This window comes from Magnolia sinica, chromosome 5 (assembly GCF_029962835.1).
Source record: "Magnolia sinica isolate HGM2019 chromosome 5, MsV1, whole genome shotgun sequence".
NCBI classification, from domain to species: Eukaryota; Viridiplantae; Streptophyta; class Magnoliopsida; order Magnoliales; family Magnoliaceae; genus Magnolia; species Magnolia sinica.
In genome coordinates, this window is record NC_080577.1 from 19,710,862 (window position 1) to 19,734,656 (window position 23,795).

At 41.1% G+C, this 23,795-nt stretch overlaps 3 protein-coding genes across 3 annotated transcripts; 2 read left to right on the forward strand and 1 right to left on the reverse strand.

The window, feature by feature from the left end:
• Positions 1 to 408: 408 nt before the first annotated feature.
• LOC131245671 (probable WRKY transcription factor 31) lies at positions 409 to 3,396 on the forward strand. Its single transcript, XM_058245273.1, has 6 exons — positions 409 to 769; positions 894 to 992; positions 1,100 to 1,261; positions 1,598 to 2,002; positions 2,100 to 2,213; positions 2,548 to 3,396. The coding sequence occupies exons 1-6, from the start codon at positions 482 to 484 to the stop codon at positions 3,205 to 3,207; spliced, it is 1,728 nt and encodes a 575-aa protein (XP_058101256.1). The 5' UTR covers positions 409 to 481; the 3' UTR covers positions 3,208 to 3,396.
• Positions 3,397 to 6,254: 2,858 nt separating this feature from the next.
• LOC131245673 (pentatricopeptide repeat-containing protein At4g04370) lies at positions 6,255 to 8,817 on the forward strand (the record flags this gene model as incomplete). The annotated part of the gene is made up of 1 exon (XM_058245275.1): positions 6,255 to 8,817. A coding segment is annotated over one exon (2,244 nt), but the record flags the coding sequence as incomplete, so codon positions are not given.
• A 3,377-nt stretch (positions 8,818 to 12,194) lies between these two features.
• Positions 12,195 to 23,012, reverse strand: LOC131245674 (uncharacterized). Its single transcript, XM_058245276.1, has 5 exons — positions 22,851 to 23,012; positions 15,767 to 15,909; positions 15,401 to 15,530; positions 14,592 to 14,783; positions 12,195 to 12,575 (listed from the first exon to the last, which is right to left on the reverse strand). Exons 1-5 carry the CDS (start codon positions 22,905 to 22,907, stop codon positions 12,366 to 12,368), a joined length of 732 nt encoding a protein of 243 aa, XP_058101259.1. The 5' UTR covers positions 22,908 to 23,012; the 3' UTR covers positions 12,195 to 12,365.
• Positions 23,013 to 23,795: the final 783 nt, after the last annotated feature.

Here is a 23,795-nt window from a genome sequence, read left to right on the forward strand (position 1 = left end):
ATGTGACTCGGTCCCACCTGGACACGAAAGAGTCAGCAACCACGAAGAAGAAGAAAAAGTACCTACCCTTCCCAAGATCTCCCGCTCTATCTCCCACGTGCCGCCAAAGCAACTGCGTGGAGGCTTCTCAGCTGGTGGGCCCCACAGCCGTCTCCCCAAAGTCGTCAAACTCGTTGACTGGGCATCACGTGGCCCGCGCCGCACCAAACGGAACAGCTGCTCTCGTGGAACCGGTCCTTTCTAGTCTTCACCGAAAGTCGACAGAAACTCGCTCCCTCTACCTGTGTGGCCCACCCACCCTCCGTCAGCCACGTGTCCCTATCTGACGCACCATCTTATGTCAGACGATCATCAAATTTCAAACCTCAGACACCCTTTATATTGCCTTAAGAAATGCTCCGAGAAAAAACTTCAGAGACTTTCATACCCTTTCTCTTTCTTTCTCTCTCTCTCTCTCTTTCGTCTCTTCCATTCTCCTTTCATGGACAAAGGTGGAGGACTCAGCTTAGATTTCCTATCCAAACCCAACTCGTTTCTTGACTCAGCGATTCAACCCAAGAGGAAGCGAGATCTCATTGACTCCATGAATCATCGATTCTATCTCGACTCAGCGGCTCCGATCCGTGATCATGAGAAACGAATGGATGAGATGGATTTCTTCTCGGACAAGGCCCGAGTGCAAGAGACCGATCTGAAGGTTCCCAGTCTCAATCATATCAAGAAGGAGGACTCAGATGAGGCTGCAAATAGATCGAATTTCAACGTAAATGTAAGAAAATTGTATTGGGTTTCTTCAATTTCTTCATATATTCTATAAACAATCCTTGGATTGTATTTGATGATGTTGGTTTATTGAATTTTTCAATGTTTTTTTTTTTTTTTTTGTTAAATAGACGGGTTTAGGCCTTCTTACTGCCAATATGGGAAGCGATCAATCAACGGTGGATGATGGAGTGTCACCAAATGGGGATGAGAAACAAGGCAAAAATGAGGTATGGGTGATTGGAATTTTTGGGTTCTCTTCATATATATATATATGGGTGTTTGAAATTCTTCCTTTGTTTGTGCACTCATCGCATGGAATTCAAATTTATTGCAGTTAGCAGCATTGCAAGCTGAGCTAGATCGCATGTATGAAGAGAATGGGCGCTTGAAAGGAATGCTTAATCAAGTAGGAAACAATTACAGCACCCTACAGATGCATTTTATATCGTTGATGCAACGGCAGAATCAGAAAAATGAAAGCAACCAAGAACATGAGGTATTCTTACTTACAATGCTAAATTGCTTCTTTTTTGTTTTATCGTGGAGTTTTATCTATTTAGTACTCCATTAAAAATGGACACGTGGTGCAATTGTTCATAATCCGGACCGTTCATCGGATGGGTCTTGTGTCGATTTCCCAATGGTGGAAAAATCTCTGTTAATGGATGATCTTAACTATTTGATCAGTAACTGAGACATGTACATTAGAAAATAATGGTGCAACAATAAGCATTGAACTAGAAAATGGATGGATGTTGGATCCACCTTTGTTAGATTTTCCAACATGAAATGAACACAACAAATGAACTGTGAGTTTCTGTTGATTTCTCAGGCTGTAGATGAAAAAATGGAAGAGAAGAAGCATGATCTTGGTGGTGGAGCATTGATGGTGCCAAGACAGTTCATGGATCTTGGTCCAGTGGCCACTGCAGAAACAGATGAACCTTCTCAGTCTTCGTCGGAGGAGGAGAGAAGCCCTGACCGCTCTGCATCTCCTCACAACAATGCTGAAGTAGCATCCAATGAATTCCACATCACCAACAATGGTAAAGAAATAGTTCCTTTGGATCATGACAATGCCACTGATGGTAGAGGAAACAACAGAGAAGAAACCCCCGACGGTTGGGTCCAGAACAAAGTCCCCAAGATGGCTTCACCCAAGAATGTAGAACAATCCACAGAAGCCACAATGAGGAAAGCTCGTGTCTCCGTTCGAGCCCGATCGGAAGCGCCCATGGTAATAACTACAATCTATTAATTAATGTCTATTTCTCAAACCCAATAATCTATACTTATTGTTTTAATCAATTTTAATATAATCTTTCATTTTTCAGATCACAGACGGATGCCAATGGCGAAAATATGGGCAAAAGATGGCGAAGGGAAACCCGTGCCCACGAGCTTATTATCGTTGCACAATGGCGGTCGGATGTCCGGTTCGCAAACAGGTATGGTGAAGTTCTGCATAGATAATTCAAGTCATTTTTCACATACTCAATTGAGTTGAATTGAATTGCAGTAACTCTAATGAGGATCCAAATTCAAACTGAAATCGCAATTGTCTAATGAACATCCAAACTCGAATTGAAATTGCCAATGTTTCAGGTCCAATTTGAAACCAATGAAATAGCTCTTACTCTTAGGATTTTAGTTACTGTTGAGAATTAAAATGGCCCCACTCCCACTTGAAACAATTGCAATTTAATTGAATTGTATATCCAAACCTGCCCTAAATCTAGTAAGTGATTATTCTGATTTGTTCACATTGCACTATCCATACAGGTCCAAAGATGTGCCGAGGATCGGTCAATACTAATAACTACATATGAAGGGAACCACAACCACCCACTTCCTCCGGCCGCCATGGCCATGGCGTCTACTACATCGGCAGCAGTGGGCATGCTGCTCTCTGGATCAATGTCAAGCAGTGACGGGCTAATGAATCCAAATTTCTTGGCGAGGACAATCTTGCCTTGTTCATCAAACATGGCGACGATATCCGCTTCGGCACCATTTCCAACGGTCACATTAGACCTCACCCACACTCCCAGCCCCTTGCAATTCCAAAGGCCACCCACAACCCAATTCCCAGTGCCACTCTCAAATGCACCTCAAGGATTTACATCGCCGCCGACGCCACCCATCCCACAGATATTTGGCCAATCTCTCTATAACCAATCAAAATTCTGTAGCCTTCAGGTCTCGCCAAACACAGACATGGCCCAGTTCTCACACCCACAGCAAATGCAACAGCCGGCCTTGTCGGCGGACACTGTTAATGCGGCGACCGCAGCGATCACGGCGGATCCAAACTTCACGGCCGCTCTCGCAGCCGCCATCTCTTCGATCATTGGTGGGGCCCACCAGACTAGCAACAACATCTCCACCACCACTACCAATAACAATGACAAAATCAGCAATACCAGCTTTCCATCCAATTGAATGTTGGTTGTGGTTTTTTTTTTTTTGGTTAATCTCTTTTTCTTTATTTTTCTTACTTTACTGGGGAGGAAATTGAGAAAATGTATACATGGGTGTTCTATCTTTTGTGTTGTTGAAAGGATATGACACAAATTCCATTCTTTCTTATTGTTTTACATTGAATAATGAAAAATAGATGGATTTTCTGTAGATAGACATTTCCATATTTCAATTTGTTTTTTCATTTTGTGATTAGAAATGCAATTTTCTCTCCTATTCTACCGCTCTCTCCCTCTCCATTTCGATTGATCGTGACTGTAATCAAATGACTTGTCCTTTTTTTCTTCTGGGTTTTAGTCGGTCAAGAAAAACGTCTTTTGCAATAGAGGAGGGGATGTTTGACACGGAAATGCTCTTTTTTATTTCATAAATAAAGATGCAGAACATGAAGAGGGGTCGGTTTTCATTGGGCCGAATCAGACTGACGGATCATCGTAACTTTCCAACGGTCCAAACGACAAAAAGAATTATTTAATAAGATATTAGGGTCGTCCAACTGATCTGAGTTTGGGAGTGTGTCCCTATCTATATTTTTCCAAGTTTTAATGGTTTGGATTGTGTTACTATGTAATCCACATTGGCATTAGTGGTGTGAATGAGTATGAACGGTCGTAGTCCGCCAGCGTCTGGTTCGAAGCTAACTCAGATTCTTGTGGACTTTTTTTTTTTTCTTCTGATAGAAAAACGTTGGGATTAGACTTACGTACGGAATGAAATGATTTGCTTTTTGTCTTGCCGTAAAATTCCCGTTCAACGGTAGCGGATTAGGTGCGGCGCCGACCTCACCTAACACGGTGCGAACCTGACCGTGGGGCCCACTTTGATGTATGTGTATTATATCCGCACTGTCCATATGTTTTTCAGGTCATTTTACAACATTAAGAAAAAAAATTGAAGCTGATCCGATTCGCGAGTGAGCTACACTACACTACAGGAAATAGTAAATATTGACCATTAAAAGCTTACCGTGGGCTACAGAAGTTTTGAATCAAGCTTATATTTATTTTTTCACTTCATCCCCACACACACATACACACACATATATATATATATATATAGGAAAAGGTACCATGCGCTCGACCTCACGGTAAGCTCCCGTGAGGTTGAGCTGTATGGGCCCCACCATGATACGTGTCGACCATCAACACCGTGCATTTGATAGGTCCCCTCTAAATTATAGGATATCCCAAAAATCAGCCATATATAGAACTCAGGTGGGCCATACCATCTAAAATCATGTGAAGACATGCCAAAAACATATAAAAGCACTTGGTGGGGCCCACCTGAGTTTTGAATGCTGCTGAAACTTTGTCTGAACCCTCGTACAAGTGGGACACACATAATGGATGGGCTGGATTGGCAAACCACATCTTAGTGGCCCAAAAAATGATTATGAATGTTTTAATGGTGCACGGCCCCTCGCCACTTTTGTATGTGGTGTGGCCCACAAAAGTCATGGATGGACTTGATTTTTGAGACCTAGGCCCACGATGGAATGGTGCATCTGACTGATAGGGTAGATGTTCGAAACGCATCACGGTGGGGCCCACATAGCTCAACCTCATGGGACGGTCCCATCAACTCGAGCGCATAGTACCTTTTCCCCATATACATATATATATGTGTGTGTGTGTGTGTAGATGATCTTATTAACACGTTGGATGGAAAATAAATGTTACAGTGGGCCCTGGATAGCTTTTAATATTGGGCATCCACTCACCACTATTTTCTTTAAGTGTGGTCCACCTGAGATTCGTATCTGCTTTAATTTTGAGCTCCTTTTCTAAAATGGGGTGAAAAACTGATGAACAAAGTGGATATACTACACATACATCACAAGGTGCAATCCTGGTCAGGGTAGGCCCTATGAATTTTTTAACTGTGAAAATCATTATCCTCACTGCTATTTTTGGTGTGGTCTATTTGAGATTTGGATATGATTCATTTTTTGTCTATAATTTAAAATGATCTCAAAAAATAGATGAACAGTAAATACAACATTATGAGGCCCATGTAACTTTGATGTCATTTAAACCTTTCATACAACCAGGAGCTCAAGGATCAGTGCTCGCTTTCGCATGACACGTATCTACATCAGCTATATAGTTGGTGTGTGGTACACCAGCTAATCCGCTTCCCAAAAACTAATCCAGGATTGGATGCTGTATAGCTGGTGTAGATACATGTCTTGCGGATACCAGCGCCGACGCTCCTCAACTTCGAGTTGTACGAACAGTTCAAATGACATCAAAGTTACGTCAGCCTTACAATGATGTATTTATTATATCTCCATCAATTTTTTGAGATTATTTTAGAGCATTATTCAAAAAACAATCATATTTAAAGCTTAAATGGACCACACCAAAAATATCAGTGAGATAATAATTTTCGTAGTTAAAAAATTCATGGGGCTCATTGGAACATTTATTTTCTATCGAATTTATTAATAAGGCCACGAATACATAGATGAAGAGAAAAATAAAAAAATAAAAAATTTCATGTTGATCGGAAACTTTAGTGATCCCAAAAAGGTTTCGACTGTAAATGTTCAATCCTCTTATTTTCCCGGTCAAGCCCTAAGACGAGCTTGCCAAATGAATAGATAGTTTGGGTAAAACACATGATCCGTTAAGACCTACTGAACCTGCTGAAGTCAATACATCAGTTATATATAGCTGGTGTGTGGTACACTAGCCAATCCGCTTCCACTCATCAGATGGTTGACATTTTCTAATAATTCTTCGCATAAACGTCTGGCTCATCTAATGAGTGGACTGGATCGATCTTCGTGCCACGGCACGTGCATGGTAAGACCGAACCTGTTGCACACGTGTGCCACTTTGGCAGCTCTCGAGAATCGCTGAGCACTTCTCACTGGGGCATCTCCCTTCCAACGTGTCGGTCGTGCATCGACTCAACGTCGGACTTTCGCCGTCCACCTTAGAGCTAACAGATCGAACGGTTGGAACCTTCCACCAGTGTCCATCTACAAAAAGGCCCACCAATGACCAAATGGACGGTCTGGATTCACCTCTGCAAGAAACCACTGTGAGTTAACAGCCCTGGCTGCTCCCAACTGTAGAAACCTCTTCAACCGCCTCTCAACCGTAGGCGCTGCCCGCCAAACCCTCCTCTCCTACATCTACATGCTCAATGACCGAATAGCCCCTGACGCCTACACCTTCCCCTCTCTGCTCAAGGCCTGCTCTTCCCTCGGTTCGCTCTCGCACGCTCTCACCATCCATCAACACATCATCGTCAGCGGCGGCGATTTTATCGCCGATGCCTACATCGCTTCGTCTCTGGTCCATGTGTACGCCAAATGGGGCCACGTTGACAGTGCCCGTCAGGTGTTTGATAGAATGCCTTATAGAAATGTCGTTCCTTGGACCATGATCGTTGGCTGTTATTCACAAATGGGTGATGTAGACAAGTCCTTTTCTATGTACAACCAGATGCAGCATGAAGGAATTCGACCCAATTCGGTTACTGTATTGGGTTTGCTATCTGGGATCTCACAGCTCTACCATCTTCAATGCGTGCATTGTTGTGTTGTTCAGTTGGGATTCGAAGTAGATATTGTTGTTGTGAATTCTTTGTTGAATGTGTATGCGAGGTGTGGAGGAATGGAGGCGGCTCAGCAGTTGTTCGATGCGATGCATAGGTGGGACATTGTTTCATGGAATTCTTTGGTTTCGGGCTACTCCAAAACTGGCAATGTCAGTGAATGTGTGGAACTTCTTAACAGAATGAGGCGAGGAGAGACAAAGCCCGACCAACATACATTTGGGTCTGTGGCATCTGTGATTGCTGATAAGAGTACAATTGAATCGGGCAAGTCAATCCATGCTCAGATCATAACGTCAGGATTTGAATCTGATGTGCACATTGAAACGACTCTTATGAATATGTACTTGAAATTAGGGAACATGGATGAATCGTTTCAGCTGTATGACAGAATTGAAGATAGAGATGTCGTGTCGTGGACAGCGATGATTGCCGGTCTTGTTCAGAATGATAGAGGGGATCGGGCACTGTCTGAATTCCATCAGATGTTAAGAGCAAGAGTGACACCCTCTTCAGCAACCATAGCAAGTGCTCTAGCAGCTTGTGCCCAGTTGGGTTCCTTCAATAGTGGAACATCCATTCATGCCTACATCATTAGGCAGAGAATGCAAGTCGACGTAGCTGCCATGAACTCCCTCCTTACCATGTATGCCAAGTGCGGTCATTTGATACAATGCCAAGCTTTGTTTGACATGATGAGTGATAGAGACGTGGTTTCTTGGAATGGGATAGTTGCTGGTTACGCTCAAAATGGTTATTTGAATAAGGCATTCTCTCTCTTCAGCAAAATGAGAGAGGCTCGCCAAAGACCTGATTCAATCAGTGTGGTCTCCCTTCTCCAAGCTTGTGCTTCTACTGGCACGCTCCATCAAGGGAAGTGGGTCCACAATTATATTCTCAGAAATGGTTTGAGGCCGTCTATCTCGGTTGACACTGCTTTAATCGATATGTACTCAAAATGCGGTGACATGGAAGCTGCTCAAAGGTGTTTTGACGGAATGCCGGAACAGGATCTGGTCTCATGGAGTGTGATTATTGCAGGATATGGGAGTCACGGGAAGGGGGAGACTGCGCTGAGGATATACTTGGATTTTTTGCAGACAGGAATAAAGCCGAATCCAGTCCTGTTTCTATCTGTACTCTCTGCTTGTAGTCACGCCGGACTCGTGCCTGAAGGTCTGAGAGTATTCCAATCTATGAATGAAGATTTTGGGATTGAGCCCAAGCTAGAACACCATGCCTGTGTTGTTGATCTCCTCTGTCGAGCAGCAAGGGTACAAGATGCATACAGATTTGTAAAGGCAATGTTGTCGCAGCCCACCATAGACATTCTTGGGATACTCCTCGATGCTTGTAGGACCCACAGAGATGTGGATCTTGGTGAAGCCATTGCAGGAGAAATCCTTCAGTTGAAGCCTGAGAATGCTGGGAATTATGTGCAATTAGCACACAGCTATGCAGCGATTAGCAGATGGGATGGCGTGTGTGAGGCATGGAGGCAGATGAAATCTCTAGGGTTGAAGAAGGTGCCCGGTTGGAGTTCCATCGAATTGCATGGGACTGCTACATTGTTCTTTGTAGATCACACTTCACATCCTCAGCATGAAGAGATGATTTTGATGTTAAAGATCCTTGACATTGAAATGAGAAATAGGAACTCTAAATTCCATCTCTACTCCCAGTAACCGTTATACAATGTTGGCTCTCAGGACAGATTCAATGAGGTAGTTATTCAAGATTGGGAATTTTTCAGAAAAAAAAAAAAGAAAGAAAAAAAAAAAGAAGAAGAGGAATTTCCTTAAAAGAATCAAATAAATTGTCACTGAGATTTTCGAGGCTTTATTAAACTACTAAGCAATTCATGTATTATTTTGCAAATCATGAATGATTCTGGAGTTTGTTCTGGGGAGAAAAGAAAGCCAGGTCAGGAGAGTCTGAACTATGCTGCTAATAACAGGGTCTTCTAACCCAGAAAAGACCCAAAAACATGTGCTTGCTTGTTTCCTTATTCGGTCTTATCAGGAGTAGAATTATACTAATATGACAATCCACGACATAAGGGGGCATTTTCCATAGCTCATTGGTTTAAGATCAGATGGTAGAGTTTTGTACGCTGATCATTCCCAGGTTCGTGTTCATGGAAGCTTTTCACTGACACCCATCGTCAAATCTCTTTCTTTTGAACACTATCTACTTCAATTAGTTGTGTTTGGATGTACTAATGCATTTATTGGTATAACCAGTTCATTTGGTGTTGGCATCACCACAAACACTGTTGTTCATGAACTGTCATTCACATTGTTTAATGCTGTGAAATACCCTATACAGCATGCCAATACCCTCAAGCACGCGCTTCCCATGCATATTGTATGTTAACAGGGTCAATCTTTGCTAATAATAATTATGAAACACCCATAATGGGACTTTAACATGGGAGAATTATCACCTTCTGATCTAGGATCCCACTTAATTTTACTTTCTAGGTTGTTGTGGGATTGAGTGGGGCCCACCTCCCATCACCATCCAAGTCTTGGATGTTGATAATTACCAAAGATGAACTTGCATAATGGGTGAGCCTACCTTCATATGCACTTCCATGCTTATCTTGAGACTAAATGTAATGAAAATTGCATTAAATTAAAAGAAGGAAGCAGTGTCTTTGAACAACAAAAGGGGCAGGAAACCCCAGACAAATGAAATGTTTGACCTAGAGACTAGAGCGCTAATTTCAGGGCATGTTTGGATACATGGAGTCCAAGGCATAAGAAAGGATAAAAATATAAAATATCTAATGATGATTTTCATGAGTACTATCGAAACACTGATTCCAAGTTCTTGCTTAGGTAACAAGTGGAAATCTCATAATCCTTTCATAATACTCACCTATTTTCTTGCGCTAAGAATTTAAATTATAGAAAAGTATAATAATTGCTCATATGGAATCAACCCTTTTCTTTACAATTCAAATAACCCAAATTATCACATCAAAAGAAAACCCTTTTTTTTTCTTTTCATTTCTCTATTGTTTGGCATGGAATCCATGGCTTCCAAACTTGGCCTTGGTGAAAATATAGCAAAACTGTCATGGTTTGTATTCAAACTTGGCTCAATTAATGAAATTGGGAGAATTTTAGATCCAATCTTGGCCAATGAATGACATCACCCAAGTAGCAACATTACAGAATCTCCCTTCAAAATGACCTTATTGAAGGGCTTCAAACAGAAAATGGACTCCCTATAAGAGAGCCTCCCCATCATGGGTAGCACTAAGCAGGAAGGACCAGAATAAGCCGCAAGAGTTTGGCCTGAGTCATCACTAACAATCCTCTCCAAGTCCATCTTGAAGCTTTGATTTGAGGTCATGGACTTTTGCTTGCTGCTGCTCCTAGGGGATTGCATCTCTTTTCCAAAAATCTATCACCACTTGCATAATAGATTCCAATTTCTCTCCTTAATCCTGCATTCCTTTTTTATTTCTAGAAATCCATCCACTTATTTAAGTGGAATTTCTTCTTCTCACTCATTCCACCCAAAGAAAGTCCCTCTGCAAATTTTCTCTCTTCCTCACAACATAGGTAGCAAATGGGCAAGGGCCTATTTGTTTCATGCATTACATCGGTAATGTACTGTAAACAAGTCATGATTACAAATCATATTACTTATCTCCCTTTGTCTGAGGAATTTGACTTGTTTTTTTAACGACGTCATTACCGTATTAATACAAATGATATGACAGTTACAAGTCTTTGTATACATATGGGAAACCTTTCATCAAAAGCCATATATTTTTTTGGTGCTCCACAAACATGTGTACAATTTGCAAACACCCGTTTGGACGGACATTGTGATTACAACAATCTGTAATTAGTATTAAGTGTACATTCCACCCTGGACATATACACCTGTCTGGGACTGTTGTGTAAATATAAAGTAATCTGGACTATTATGTCCGGCAACCAGAGCAAATTGTACGACCCTAGTTATATTCCGCAACACTCACGATCAACCACTTCATGTAATTTGGCTTTTCAACAATTTCCTAATTACAACATATGGTCACTACAACCATTGACTATAGAAGACAACCTCACCAGGATAGGCTTACAACAAACCTCTCCTTCAGATGTGAGCCTTTTTTTTCTTTTTCTTTTTTCGATCTTCTCGATCACTGAATCTTACACAGATGCAGCAGATGGGTTGGCTCCAAATGGAAAGCCCAAATATGTATGCCAAAAAGATAGTATCTTGCATCTTGCAACCCATCAAATCAGCCATCTGATGCAAATTCACCTCCTCCATCTTTCAGGGCATGTTTGGATACATGGAGTAAGATGCAAGCCATTTATCATTAGGGGCCAACCTTGGATGTGGAGGCCCATATTAATACGGGTCATCCATTATGTAGGGCTCACCTTTGATGTGGACGATCCATCTGTCCCAGATGTTAGACCATTAGGCCAGCTAGATCTACAACTCAAATGGGTGACACTGGCACCACATGGAACAACAGAGGATGGGATGCCGGCCATAGGTTTTAGTATTGGCCTGCCATGGCATGTATCTTTCTTAAAACCTGTAAATCAGTTAAATCACCAGTACAAAGAGAATACAGAAATCAGCATGATTAGAAAACCCATGAGGGCCACTCTTTAAGATTTATGGTTTTGGAAGTAATTTTACAATTTTCCCATTGGTGTGGCCCACATAAGTTTTCAAGGTCTTTTACGCATGGTTCAGATGATGGTTCTCACCTGAAAGAGTGGATTTTACATAATTCTACAGTATCCTTGAACCCACATAGCTTAGGTGGTAAAAGAGATGTTGTAGAGGATCCCATCTCCGAGAGTTCTGTAGTTCTAACGACAAGGATGCATCATCAAGTGGCCCCACCTGAGCCTTTGTCCAGTCATTGGGTTGGTCACACTTGTGTTGAAAATGGTCCAGCAGTCATAATTTTCTGATATGCCCACACATGTACAGCACTTTTAAAGATCTGGGCTTTCCATATAGTGGGCCCACCATTTACATTTTCTCTCACTGTGGTGTGCAAACTGAAAGGAATTTGTAGCTATACCTTTGTTTTCTACGGTGGCCAACCTGAGGGATGAAACGGCCTGTCCTCACCACACTATCTGAACGGTGGCCCACCTATAGGAAAATTGCAATCTTACACGCGTGTAACATCGTGTGCTTGTGTGTGGATAGATAGGATTCCACACAGTGTGGTCCACCTTCCATGTAGACTGTCCATGTGTGGGCCCCACTTTTGATTTGGACCATCCACCATGTGGGCCTTCCTTTGATATGGACTATCCATCACATGAAGAGATGAGAGGGCGAGAAATAGAAAAGTAAAAGGTTAAAAAGCAAGAAAACAGAACTTACGAAAATAAGTAACCTTCATCACATAAGTTACTTTTACAATCACACTTACCAACTAACCTAACTAATAACTTATTCACTTGCAACTTAAAAAAGTTACTTATTGAGTAGCATCCAAACAGGCCCTAAGCAAGCTTAAGAGATACGATAAACACGAAGATTCAAGCGAGTCAAGTAGACAGGTAGCGACTCATCCAAGAGCTGAAGCGAGACCATGCCAAATCCACAGCTTCCTTGTCCTCGTCGTTCAGTCCCATTTCCTTCCTCCTCTTGAGGCCTTCAGGGGACATGTTCATAAACTCATGTCCATTGCCAGCATAAAGGTGTACCTCATATGGAATTCCCGACGATTTCAGTTTTTCTTCCAGGGACTTGGCAGCCTGAAAAGATAAAATAGAAATTGGATTTGTTTAAAATGCCTATAAACTGAAAACATACATTAATGCATGGCAAATAAATATAGACCTCGAAGATTTGTATGGTAAATGGTTAGGAGGGTACATGCTACTATAACATGGTAACAAACAAGAAACACCATTTGCCTGCATTCAACCTCACTATCACTTTGAGATTGATACCTCACCAAGGAGGAATTGCATCCCATAAACCAGATGTTGCTGCAAGCAAACATCAGAATTTTTTATGTCAAGGAACTTGCACATGCATATGGATATGCCTATAGAAGGGTGTGTTTGGATGCACTGTCGAATTGATTGCACTTATTAGTCTTATAAGGTGAAAACTCCCATTAGAAACGATTTACCAGCTGGTCCAACACCCATGTAAAGGAATAATGTTGATGTTGGGTGGGCCATAGAACTTCTGCAAAACAATCATGAGAATTCCTTAAAAAGCCCCCTACCTCCAAATAGCTAGGACAAGGCAATGACAATGAGAGGAAAGTGGGAATAACCAAATTGTAGTTTTCTTGGGATTAATATTTGGGATTCAGCTCCAAACAGCCTTTTTTTTTTTTTAAGGACAATGGAAATTTTTATTAAAAGACCCACTGGCAAAAGCAAGACAGGAAAATAGTACAAGGATCCCATTGGGATTACAACCCAAAGACAGACAAATTACAATCATTCACATCTTTCAAAAGAGTTGCCAATTCAGACACAGACACCTTAATTGAAGCCACAAGCACATTGATTGAGCCTGGGGAACTTCGAAATTAAGCACCATCTATTTAGCTCGCCCCAAATAGCCCACAACATGGCTGGCAATATCAGATGCCATATAGCCACATCTTTCTTCCCCATAGCTCCCCCATGCCATGCCCAAAGGAGGTCCCTAACTCTACCCGGCATGACCCAAGGCATCTCAAAGATAGCAATAAAGTGCACCCACACCTTGAAAGTGAAAGGACACAAGATGAATAGATGATCAATAGATTCGGTCGCTTGCATACATATATAACAAATGTTTGGAATAATCACGGACCTCTTCTAGAGGTTATCTATCATCAAAATCTTCTTCTTACCCATCAACCAAGTCAATTCGGCCACATTGGGTGACACACCATAGAACCAAAAATGATATGCATGAAGCCCTTCTGATCCTGCCCCACCAAGACAAATCATCTTGTCGAAAGATCTAACTGAGAACTGACCGAAGCTGTGAGCGCACCACACCATAGAGTCAACTCCCCCCGATATGTAAACATTCTATAGACGGACCATAAGGGAAACAAATTCATCCAACTCGCTATCCAAAAGATTCCTCTTACATGGAGGCGTCCGACACACTGAAGAGCCATAAAGAGAGAAGTAATCTGCCACTTTCAAGTTTTTGGAAGGCGCAAAGCGAGCAAGACTAGTGAAGTCTTGTTGCAAGGGATAATCACCACACCAAGTATCCTCCCAAAACTTAACCCTGGTCCCATCTCCTAATAATAATAATAAAAAGATTCCTTTCCTGAACTCCATCCTTAGAGCCACCTATTGACTTCCACATGTTAGAAGCCCTAAAAAGAGAGGACTCATTTACCTCCCATCCCCCTCCTGGAGACCAACTGGAAAAATCACCATTCATGTGTTACCCACCTGATGAGTCGACTGAACTTTTTTTGGGCCAGGTCATCTAACAGGGTAGGACCTACCTGATGCACGGATCTGATGTTCCACACACATGGCAAGTGGGGGCTATATGGCCACATGTAGAGGTGCATGTAAACATATGGAGTGGTGTTAGCATTACCAAAAGCACCAATTCACAAAATATTCTTCCCTAGAGCACCCATACTGGCTTAATTTCATTTGCATAAATTCAATTCTAAAGAATTTATAAACTCTAATCCATCACATCAATCTCTATCATTCAAATGTGGGAAAATCAAACAAAAGATTTATAACTACTATAATTTAAAACTGAAAAGCAGAATGAGATGATTATACCGTGACATCCGAAAAACCAACGAAATGATCAATCTCCCCAAAATGAGCCTGCACGGGTGCCTTAGCCTGCGAGGGGTCTGCAAGTTGCGATGAAGGAACTCCATAGAAGGCAACAACAGCATCAACTTCAGGTACCAAAACAGCACTAGCAATTGCCAGAGCACCTCCCATGCAAAGTCCTGTCACACCCACCTGTTGAATAAACATGAAAGCCAGAAGGTTAAGCATAAGATGCATTTTAATAAATTCAGCTAAAATGAATAAATTATAACTGAAAATTTTTTAATGTGACGTGCAGGATTTAATCTTTTTTAAGGGCCCTTGTTCCAACAACGCAGGATAAGTGGAGGGAGAGACATGCAATGGCTATTCATGATTCCAAGATTTTGAATCCTAGCCTTCCTGGGTGCAAATGCAAACGGGACACATAAGAGATACAAGCTATTGATTGAGTGGCCCATGTATCTTACAATGGCCTGAAAATCAGGCCTATCCAGTTATCAGATGAGCCGCTTCCATCTCATCATAGATGGACCATGCCCCTAAAAAAACTCCTAGACTGGAAGATCCTAACCAACAATTTCTAGACTTTTTTCAGTTGTATGTGGACCAATTCAGTATTTCTGTGCTTATCCATCAATTTGGAGGCCACAAATAGAAAGGTCTTGATTATAGGGCATGATCCATCTATAGTAGGTTGCAATAGACCAAAACTACTACTTTAAAGAATTGCTTCTTCAAACACTACAAATAACAAAACTCAACCATCTACAATCAGATCAATAGAGATAATGGTAACCAATACACACCTTTTTTGAGCCATTTGCCTTAAGCCAATTGACAGCAGCACATATGTCCTTAATAGCACCTGGCCAATCAAGACCTTCCATCATATGTTGTGCTTCAGCAACATCTAAAGCAACTTTTCCACGATACAAACTGGAAAAAATGCAAACAAAAGATAAGTAAAATGTACAAGCCTAATCAATATACTTCAAATAGAAAAACAATTTCAATGATGCGAAGTGCAAAGCATAGGGAAGATATTAGAACCTCCAGCACCATGCCTGGTTTTGGGAATATGGTGCCGAAATCATGAAGAAATAGGTTATCCATTACATAATCTAGAACATAAAAGAATACCATGAATATTTATAAGAGCATGTAAGTCTTACTCTGGGATGAGTGCTCTATAACCGGGATTGAGTTTGGAAATGTGTAAAGCGTGGTTCTTGATCTCATAATCAACTCCCCACCACTCCTGCATGACCACTATCCCGGGCGCATCTTCTTTTCCAACAACATACGCATCAAATGTCTGAAGGTGAGCAAAACAAATCACAATGCAAAGTTCACAATCTGAAACAAAAGCAACCGTGGGATTTACTTTCCGTATTTGAAGTAAGCAAGAGGAAATGCAGTGTTTGATTGAGCATTTGCTTGGCCCAGCCAAACTGTACAGGTGGGACCTACCTTTGTCTATTGAAATTCATTCATATTCTGGTTCCCATTGCTTGTGGGAGATACCTGAAAATCTTCCTTTATGTGTCACCTAATCATCCAATTGCTTGCCATGGATTATTATCCATTTCCATCAGATGTCTAGGGCAATGTTTTGAAACCTAGACCAGACCTAATTGCAAACTGTCCAACTGCAGGTCCATTTGATCTGCATGATGACATCTAGAAGTATATAAAATGGTACTTAAAGATACAACAAAAGCATCTATTTAAAGTAGTTGCAATTCTGATTTCCTAAGCAGGAGTTCACTGATTCAAGAATTCTATAAGGTGGGCCTAATTGATAAACGGTCTAGATCTACGTAAGGGTTGGGTATTGTGATCGGGCATACCAGTGGGCCCCACTAATGCTGTGGTCAGTCCCTAATTCCTGTAGGGTGGTATGCTGGAACTGTGATACACACAGAAGCTTCTAAACTAAACGGACTAGGAATGCAAAATCATGTGGACCCCTAAAGGAAAGGAGTTTTGATGGGTTTCAAACTCCTCTCCTCTGCAACTACTTAAACATGGCTGGGTTCCCAACCTACACATGTATGAAGCATTTCCTTCCCATCCTGGTGCTTCTCTAAGGGTGTAAGGTGCAGAAGACTCTAGCAAACCCATTCAACAATGGCTTCTTAAGGAGGTATGATTTATAAGTTCAGTTATTCGATCTCCATACTCGATGCATAGCACGATCCTTTCAATTCCGCAATTATAATTTACATACCCAACTAAAGTGACCTTTTCTTTTAAGGGCAAACTCAGCTACTTTTTTATCATCATCAATTTAAGCCTTATCCCAACTAACTGGGGTTGGCTGCAAGAACCTTGTTCCGCCATTTGAAACTCATTTGTCTCTCTTGTTCTACCATTTCACTCTATAACAGATCATATCTGCGGTTAAACCATCATTTAGTATTTTCTTGCTACCCCCACCCCATGTCCTTTTTGGGCATATTCGCCTTCAACTTAAACCAACTTACTCTTAAAAGTTGTAGTTGTTAGTCTTTGTTGCACATGGCCAAACCATCTGTGTCTACTTTCTCTCGTCTTGTTGCCTACTGGTGCTGCTCCTAAATTCCCTTGGGTGTATTCATTTCTAATTTTTATCCTTCTCTGGCTTTTTTTTTTTTTTTTTTACACACGTGCACACACACCCCCACACACTCACACCATAGTGGGATTTCACCACCTATGGATACTCGAACCCTTGACCGGGTGTTGAAACTCCTGAGAGTCTACCACCGGAGCAAGCGTAAGGATCCATTATCCTTCTTCGTCTTGCCACTCATCAATCTCAACATCATCATTTCATCCAAATTAATTCTATGAAAATGTTGCTCCTTGATTGGCATGTGGCTATCTCATAAAACTCTAGAGGCATTCATATCTCCACTTCATGCACCCACTCTAATTCTGTGAGAAACATCCTTCTTAGTTTCCACCACTCTCATGATTTATGAACCGAAGATATTGAAAGCGGTCATTTTGGGTATTACTTGGTCAGCACTTTTAACTAATTCAAAATTTCCACTCATATTATTACTAAAATTACATTTCATGTACTATGTGATTTATAAACATTTAGATTTTAAGACCTTTCTCCATAGCTCCAGCTTTGCATTGATCCCCTCCCTCATCTTGTCAATTAAAGCTATGTCATTTGCTTTAGACAATAATTTCTTTCTTTCTTATGTTTGATTTATGTTAGCCCTTTTCTAAGTTGGGCCTTATTAGGATACTCCAGCTTGAAGGAGAATATTGAAAGGTTGACAGTTAAATAAGGTCCATTAGGCTCAAGTCCATGCAATAAAGCCATAGGGCCCATTCACATTTTTACTATTATAATAAGAGTAGAGGACTAGGGTTTGAATACACACTAAGCATCTCATGTTCTTGCTATCTCTCTCTCATTGTTTCTTTCTTCCATCTTTCTTCTTCTTCTTCATAGGCTCTTAAAATTAGCATTATGCGGCCGTTTAACATGGTATCACAACTTAAATACTCATAGGGTTTCTTCTTTTAGTGTTTTAAAAAAAAAAAAAAAAAAAAAAATCTTATAGGGTTTCTTTTTCCTCTTCTTCTTCATCCAAGGTTTCTTCTTCTCCCTCCACTTTTTTTTTTTTTAAAAAAAAAATTATTCTTCTTCAAACAAAATAATAATAATAATAATAATAAACAACTTTCAAAAGTACTTATTTTTTCTAATTTTGAAAAGTAAAATTTTGTTTTCTTTCCAAAATATGTTATAATACTGAGAGAAAAGAAACATAATTTTTTTTGGTTTAAAAAATTAAAAAAAAAATAAATAAATAAATAAAACCTATATCAACAAAAAGCCATCTTTTTAGGAATCATGTTTTATAATCACACGTCTCTGGATAAATAAAAATATTTTTCTACCTGAATTTAAAATTAATAGAACAAAATGGGCTTAGGCCCACCTTCCTTATTGTAAAGAACTGATTGCTCATATTAGCTTCAACACAGCCAATCTGCACCTTACTTTCTGAATAGTTAACAAGTAACTACTACAAAACTGTCCATGAATTGATCCAAGAAACCATTCAACCGATGTTTTTTTTTTTCCTTTTGCTATAGCCCATACAAGATGCAGCCCACTGATTAGACGGTTGGATTTGTCAGATTCCCATCTGACAAATATGAACCACTTGATCAATGGTCATTAATATGGACAGTCAAGGTAACCCATGATTAGAGAAAAAAAACCATAACAGCTATATCTCAAATAAATCTGAAAATTTTGCAACTAAGAAAAATTGGTCCAATATGTTTCACACACTGTGGGCCATATGATGAGTGGACCGTCTTGATTTTTGGGCCCAATCACAAAATCAGCTGGAAAAACTGATGGACGGTGTGGATCAATCATAACACAAATAAAATTGGGCCCCACTCTCACAACCTCAACGAACCGGATTTCCTGCTAAAGCCTTTCCAGTAAGTTCCCGGGCTGGGATGCCAGGTAAGGCCCACCGTGATGTTTGCCAGAAATCCACCTCGTCCATCCATTATTCTAGGTCATTTTAGGACAGTAGACCAAAAATCAGGTGGATCCAAAACTCAAGGAGGCCATTCGAGATGCAAAATGAGGAACGGAATGCCTACCGTTGAAACCTTTATGGGTCCACTTTGATGCTTATATGCCATCCAAACCGTTTATAAGGTCATTCAGACCCGGATGAACTGAAAATAAGAAAATCTTAGCCTGATACAAAAATTTTGTTGCCATATGAATGATTCAACCGTGTCCGTTCAATCCCACTGTTTCCCCTCGTGTGGCCCACTTGAGAATTGGATTCCATCTAATTTTTTACAGCATGTACTAAAATGAGCTCACAAAACGATGGACGGTGTGGATTCATCACAAACATCACGGTGGGCCCCACCTATCTTCCCAGCGCGAACTTCCTGCGAAGGCATTTGCCAGGAAATCTGCGTCCCACCGAATCGGGCCACCCCGTTTTCAATGGATGCGGATGGCCTGCGACAGAAAGCTAGGCGGGGCCCACCGTGATGTTTGGAAGAAATCCACCCTGTCCATCCGTTTTGCCTGATCATGTTAGGACATATCCCCAAAAATTAAGCAGATACAAAACTCAAGTGGGCCACACGACAGGAAACAGTGAGGATTGAACGTCCACCGTCAAAACATTCGTGGGGCCACAGAAGTTTTATATCAAGCTAATACACAACTTACAGGCATCCAAACGGCCCCAAGCAATCGTCTTCTCCATTCGTTTCCCATTTTTTATTTTTTTCGGCACATATAAAGAAGGGACCGCTGGATGAACGGTTACCAACATGCAAGGCGAGATTAGGATCAAAATATCTATATCAGAATCATTCAGTCGCAACGTGATCCGACGGTCGGATTGAAGTCATAAAAATTTGGGGTTGGTTGTTTGAATTGTTAAGCTACAAAAATAATGGGAATGGTAAATTACAGAAATGCAGCATGATTCTTCATATTTCTTTTACCATGTCATGGATATAACACATAATGGAAATTGAATGTCCACCGTTGAAAACTTCATGTGGGCCACACAAGTTTTGGATCAAACTGCTTTTTGTATTTTGCCTTCGTCCTGGGTCATGTAACTTTATGAAGTGGTTGGATAGTAAATAAGCACCACCGTGGGCCTTGAGAAGATTTCAACGGTAGTTGTCGCTATGCCCACTGCTTCCTATGGTGTGGTCCACCTGAGCTTTGGTTCTAACTCATTTTTTGGTTCAGCTTCTAAAATTAGTTTGTAAAGTGAATGGACGGAGTGGATAATATACATACATCATTGTGGGGCCACACTGCTTTTCCATTACCGACCAATACCTAGCTGGACGTGGATTATGTGTTACACTTACTGTCGGCCTATCTAGACGATGTTCTTTATATCCACGCCATCCATCCGTTTTTCCAGCAAATTTTGTTACTATTTCCAAAATATTAAACAGATTGAAATCTCATCTGGACCAGACTTGAAGAAACAGTGGTGAACTGAATGCTCACCATTAAAACCTTCTCAGGGACCATTGTAAGAAGATATGTAACGTTTATTTGCTATCCAATCCGTTGATAAGGTCAAACAGACCTGGATGAATATACAATACAAAGATCAACTTGATCCAAAACTTTCGTGGCTTACAAAAGGTTTTTAATTGTCATTCACCACTTTTTCCAGTGGTGTGGCCCACCAGAGATTTGGATCTGCTTAAGTTTTGGGAGAAGGTCCCAAAATAATCTGAAAAAACGGATGGACGGCGTGGAATTACAACACATTCATGAAGGTAGGCCCCACACGGTAACGGTAACACACACTTAGCCGGGGCCACTATCGGGTGCGGATTGCGAGCGAAAGGCCCGCCGTTATGTTTATGGGAAATCCACCCCGTCCATCCGTTTTTCAACATCATGATAGGATGGACCTAACAATGACGCAATTCCAAGACTCAAATGGGCCGTACGACAGAGGATTGAACGCACACCGTTGAAACATTACCAGGGTTTGGATCAGGATAATTTTTTATTTTCAGTTCATTCCGGTAAAAATGACCTTACGAACGGTACGTCACGGTGGACCCCAAGCAGGTTTCAATGGTAGGCATTTAAGGAAACGGATTGGCTACTCTCCCTGCCACTAGCCCTTTCTTGTGGTCAGTGCTCTGTGGGCCCCACCATGATATATGTGTTTCATCCATTCCGTTCATCCATTTTTACATATCATTTTAAGGCTTGATCCTTAAAATGAAAAGGATATAAATATTAGGTGGAGCACACCACATGAAAACAATAGTGATTGGATATCCACCATGACATCCAATCTGCTGATTAGGTCATACAGAACTACAAGAAGGGAAAAAACAAAGATCCCCCCCTCCCCCAAAAAAAAAAAAAAAGTTTTTAATGGTCAATGTTCATTCAACAATGTTTCCTGTAACGTGGTCCACTTGAGATTGGGATATAACTCATTTTTAGTCTCATAGCATAAAATTATCTAGAAACATATATGTACGGCATGGTTGAAACACATACATCATGGTGGGGCTCACACAGCACCGACCACGTTGGCCGGTGATGCCGTCCATATATTTTTCTAGATAATTTTATGATATTAGCTTTAAAATGAGGTATATCACAATCTGGAGTGGACCATATTAGTGATGATTGAATGTCAACCATTAAAAACATTTTGGGGGCCATGAAAGTTTTGGATCAAGATGATCTTTGTTTTTTCCCTTCATCTAGGTCTTTATGACCTAATCAACATATTGGATGTCAAATAAACAGTATAATGGGCCTTAGGAGGATTTTAATGATGGATATCCAATCACTATTGTTTTCCTATGGTGTGGTCCACTAAGATTTATATCCCCCTCATTTTAAGGATCAAACCTCAAAATGATATTTAAAAATGGATGAACAGAATGGATGAGACGCATACATCATGGTGGGGCCCAAGGAGCACCGACCACTAGCGACCGGGCTAGTGGCAGGGGGAGTATCCGATCCGTGTCCGGCATTTACCCACAAACATCGGACGCGGATTGCGTCCTACCCGCTCTGTGGGGCCACGATGTAATTATTTTATCCACGCTGTTAATCATTTTTCTCGGATCATTTTAAGATATGATACAAAATATTAGGCAGGTACAAGTCTTAAGTGGAACACAAAGTAGGGATTGAACGTACACCATTAAAAAGTTATTGGCAGCTGGAGAAGTTTCGGATCAAGCTTATATTTGTGTTTTCACTTCATACACGTCTACATTACCTTATTAACAGGTTGGATTAAAACAAACATCACAGTGGCCCTCATAAAGGTTTCAACAGTGGGTGTCATTATCACTGCATCTTCCTTTGGTGTGGTCCACTGGAGCTGTGGACCTGCCTCGTTCTTTATATAATATCTTAAAATGTTCTGGTAAAAGCGATTAACGGCGTGGATAAAATATTTACATCACTTTGGGCCCCACAGAGCCCTGGGGGTAGGACGCAATCCGCGTCCACAAACATCACGGTGGGTCCCACCTAACCTTCGATCGCAGGAAGTTCCTGCGAAGGGAAACCGTGTCCGTCGCTATCGCCGTGATTTGGAAGGATTGCGGAGAAATGACAGCTCGGCTATATCCCATAAATGGTAAATTGTAATTATATGAGTTTTCCACCACATTACGGTAGTAATCAACAATCCAGACATGCCCTGAAAGGGAATCTGATGGAATGAGGGAACTCACAGTATCATCTCTGTGGATCTGGACTTTCTTGAACTCGGAAGATGCAGAATCGGCCATGGAACGAATGGTGGAGATCGTCCGGTGACGAGCAGAGGCCAAAGATAGGAAGGGGCGTGGAGGAACGGGTATTATCTGTTGCCTGCAATTGCCATCGTATCCTCTATAGTCTAATATATAGAGTTGAGGCACGGCTTCGGTGATTGTGAGTCTAGCATCCACACCGTCCATCTATTTGCAAGCTCTTTTCAGGGCATGATCCCAAAGTTCGCAGCTTCAGTGCATCCCGGACTGTGGGGCCTACCGTGACGTATATTCCTTACATCCACACCATCCATCCGTATTGAAAACTCATTTTAGGGCATGATCTAAAAACCGAATAAGATCCAAATCTCAGGCAAGGAACACCGTCCATCTATTTTGTAACCCATTAATGCTCAATTACCACTGTTTATGCAATCCATCAGTTGGGGTTGGGCCCACTATGGTGGGGCCCACTCCAACCATTATATCAGCTTGATCCAAACTTCGTAGCCCATTAATGCTCAGTTACCACTGTTTCGTATGGTATAGTCCACCTGAGAAATTGGATCTGATTTATTTTTGAGCTCATACTTTAAAATCATCTAGTAAAAGGAATGGACAGCTAGAATATAGAATACGCAAATCAAGTTGTGTCGTGTGTCCATTCCATCCATTCATTTACCCTGCTCATTTTAGCAAATGAGCTAAAAAAAAATTCAGCAAATTCAAATCTTCTGAGTAGACCACACCCCAAGAAATAGTGGTAGGCGATTGAAACCTTTTTATGGGTCACAAAAGTTTCGGATAAAGCTGAAATTTATGTCGTTCCTTCATCCAAGTCCGTATGATTTTATCTATATGTTGAATGGCATTTCGGTAGGCCCAAAGAAGTTTTTAACGGTAGGAGTTCAATCGCCACTGTTT